Source organism: Eurypyga helias, unplaced genomic scaffold (assembly GCF_000690775.1).
Source record: "Eurypyga helias isolate BGI_N326 unplaced genomic scaffold, ASM69077v1 scaffold16687, whole genome shotgun sequence".
In the NCBI taxonomy this organism is placed as follows: domain Eukaryota; kingdom Metazoa; phylum Chordata; class Aves; order Eurypygiformes; family Eurypygidae; genus Eurypyga; species Eurypyga helias.
Window position 1 is genome coordinate 371 of NW_010261248.1, and position 3580 is coordinate 3950.

At 38.4% G+C, this 3580-nt stretch overlaps 1 protein-coding gene across 1 annotated transcript in view; it reads left to right on the top strand.

The window, feature by feature from the left end:
* Nucleotides 1–224: 224 nt before the first annotated feature.
* The window catches only part of LOC104512366 (chromosome unknown open reading frame, human C20orf85), a gene marked incomplete at both ends in the record, with an annotated part of 3756 nt that continues 400 nt past the window's right edge, over nucleotides 225–3580 (top strand). The window contains 2 exons of the mRNA XM_010155315.1: nucleotides 225–306; nucleotides 1409–1507. Coding sequence (XP_010153617.1) covers nucleotides 225–306; nucleotides 1409–1507 — 181 coding nt within the window. The remainder of the gene's footprint in view (nucleotides 307–1408; nucleotides 1508–3580) is intronic.

Consider the following 3580-nt stretch of genomic DNA (forward strand, 5'->3'; position numbering starts at 1 on the left):
TCTTTCATTTCCAACGCATGGAAAAGACTTCCCCATGACCTCCGAGTCAGCCAGCTGTTAACTTACACAGAACTTCGCTGCTTTGAGGCAAAAGTCTAAAGATTCATGCCAAAGTGCTGTGCTTTGTGACACGGGTAGTTGGGCTCGTGGTTGGTTGGTTTGGTTGGTCGGTGTGTTAACAAAAGCTTTCAGAGTCGTCCTAAATATTTCTCTGTTTGTTTCAGGAAAAAATACGTTGAAAATGAACTAGAAGCTGCAAGAAGATGGCCTCACAAATGGGGATTCTTGAAAACACCTCATGAGGAGGTAAAGTTAAGTGGCATATAAGCAACACATGAAATTTACTTGCGTGCGAGTTTGGACACAAAATTCTGAAAGCACAGAAGACTAGAAAAGTACTGAGTATGCTTAAGTAAGCTAGGTGCCGAGGTAACAAATGCGCTCTTTTAAGATGGGGTCAAAGTTGCCGTTTTTCTCAGAATAAAATATGGCAAGTAGTAATTTATATGCTGTGCATATTCTGATATATTTCTCTTGAGAAACATGACTCCCAATAGTGTTAACAAGTACTAGATGCACACTGACAGGAAAATATTTCCCCTTTGTCTATCCATATGGTAGCTTAAAAATCTAGGGGAAAAGGTTCTGGCTAATTAAATTTTCAGTGGGGGAATTAAAAACAAATGAAAATATTTGGAGAGATGTCTATTCTCAGTGATGTTTAGACACTAGAATATAGTAGCACATAGGGTTACGTTTGGAATCACAGTATCCCGTTGCTAAAGAACAGGATTGATGCGGCCCCTGAATAGCTATAAATGTACTTTCCATGGGGCTAGAAGTACTTAACCTGTAAGTAGTACTTAACCTGTTGCATTTTGCGTAACTTTTTTAGAACTACTTAACCTGATTTTTTGAAAATTCCTGTAGGCATCTGAGTTAGCACCTGTGGAAACTCTGGTCCTCTAGGCTTCAACATCTACCCTTGAGAACTATGGTCTGTCACGCGTGCCACCTTTGCACAGTACTAACAGATCTGCAGCTGCAAAGCTGACAAACTCTGCATTGTGCTATCAGTGAATAGGTGTATTTAGCAACAATTAATCTTTACTTTGTGGTCATATAAGATACATATAAGACATATTTCTAGGCCCTTCTTGGACCAGTGATGTAGTTAAGGGAGTTGGAATCACAACAATATTTAGCTTTTAATCTGAAATTCAGAATTCCAACCCTTTCTCAAACTGAAAAAATATAGTCATTTCCAAAGCACTACAATAAATACTCCTGGTTTAGGTGGAAAGAACAGAGAGTTCAGATGCAACAAAGGGGAATGGTGTGGGTATCAGATATTAGAGCATATTTCAAAAGATAAAGACTCCAATTTTTAATAATGTTTTGGTTTTAGTTGATTGAAGATGAAAAGAAAGAAAATACAAAGCCCAAGATACAGCTTCCAGAACATCTGCAGGTTCGACCTGTGACACCTGTGGAAAAATACATTAAGGTTAGAAAATTAGATTTTAAAATTGCAATACAGCAATATCTGTCTTAAGAAACCACACAAGCTCTCGAAATCAGTTGTCTTGTAGAGGTGGGCCTTTAACTAAAGGTCAGAGTAAATTGTATTTGCAACCCGAGCAATGCTTTAAAAGCATTCATTTAAGACAAGGAATTGCCCTTTGGATGTGGTTGTTACTTCACAGAGTTTTCACTGTACAGAATGGTCTTTCTGTAAAGCACCTCCCCCATGCACTCCTCTGTGACATCTAGTACAGAACAGTCAACGGTGCAGCTTAGTACCGGCATGCTCACAGAGCCATCGGACTGCTGACCACTCACTGCTCAAATACACATACACGTCTTACTTCAAGGCCTGTCACAACCTTAACTCTCAGCTTTAACTATTAAGGTGCAGTCATTTTTCAGGCTGTATTTAAGACGGTTGTCTTTTTGGCAAAGACAATGCTGCTGTGCTCTTTAGTGGCCCAAATTAGATTAGCCAGGAGAAGCCAGTTCTAATGAGGCAATTTATAACTATTTGATTTTATATGATTTATATTCACATATTCAGAGTCTAAAAGGTGTCAAACAGCTGGAAATGAGAGTCGAATGGGACCAATGGCTTGATTTATAAATATGCAGTGTCAGAATCACCAGTGAATAGGATAACTATACAGAGCACTACATCAGTGACCTTGGGAGGAACAGTCATAGAAAGGGAAACAGAATGTAATGACAAAAAAGGAAGGTTAGTCCACTTAGAGAAGATTAAGGAAACAAAAGAGATTAGAAATTCCTACTTGCTGAACTAGCTTTCTTTCACAGGATTCCAAGGGTAGAGAGAGAAGGTGAGGAAGTAGTAAAAGCTTCTACTGAGATTAAATTGAAATAAAAATTAAGAGCTAGTGCTGAGTGTGGCAGAGCAATTAAATGGCAGCATTTCTGCCATTAGTGCTACTTGTTCTTCATATTTGTCTCAAGCCTCCAAATTCCGGCGAGTTTACCTCTGTTTCAGCACAGTGAGGGTGTATGTGTGGTAACAAATCACGCAGACAGTTATCAGCTGCTGAGGCAGCATGCATAGCCTAGTGCATACTGAAACAGGGATCGCAGTTTCACATCAGAATATGTATTTGCTAAGGAAGATACAAGTTAGCTGTGATTTAGGTCACCCTTTACGTGTTCACAGTGAAGTTTCTTAAGTCCTTATTCAGGACTGTGTGTCTTTCTGCACATTTACCATCATAGTAAGAGTCATCATGTCTGTTCTTCTCTCTAGGTTCGATCATAATGGCTTCTTCATAGTCCCTTTCCCCAGATCATAAGTGGGACATGACTTTCTTCATTATCCTGCTCAGTGGGTGGCACTTTTGGCCATAAAAATTATCTTTTCAGAGGAACTGCTCCACCTAAATATCATAAACATTTTGTAATCTTGGCCAGAGAACAAAGTGAAGCAACTCTGGCAAGAGAACTGAAACACTCTTCTCTCGCTAAGTCCCCAGATGCTAAAATGATATAACGTGCCCGATTGAGATGATTCAGCCAAAGTAAGCACAGCAGTCAGTCAACAGAGGCTGTTGGCTTTTGTTTTGTTTCCTTTTTAGCTAGATTAGTTGCAGATTAACTTGATGCTTACCCATCTTTTAAAGTAAAAAGAAGGTGGAACGAATAAGTAGTTCCTGACGCAAAAGCCAGCTTGGTCAGTAATATCTTTAGCATTTGGCCACAAAACTCTTATTCCGTAGCTGCATTGCTACCAAATACATTGCAGCAAGTATAAAATGCTATTTCTCCTGTTTAGAGAAGTTAACTTTTTAAAGATGATGATGATGTAAGGAAAAAAGCTAAAGCTGAAGATAAAATTCTCCTAATACCATAAAGCCAGTACAGCCCTTAGAAAGGTACTGAGCCAAACTTTAAAAAAAAAGTATGCAAACATAAACTACTAAACAATAACTTTGCTTTTGATTTCCTGTTTTACATACTAGTTTAGGAACTAAAAGATTTTTTTCTTAGAAGGGTGGTAAATAACAGTTTGTTATTTCATTAGAATTTGGCCATTTTATTTCACTCT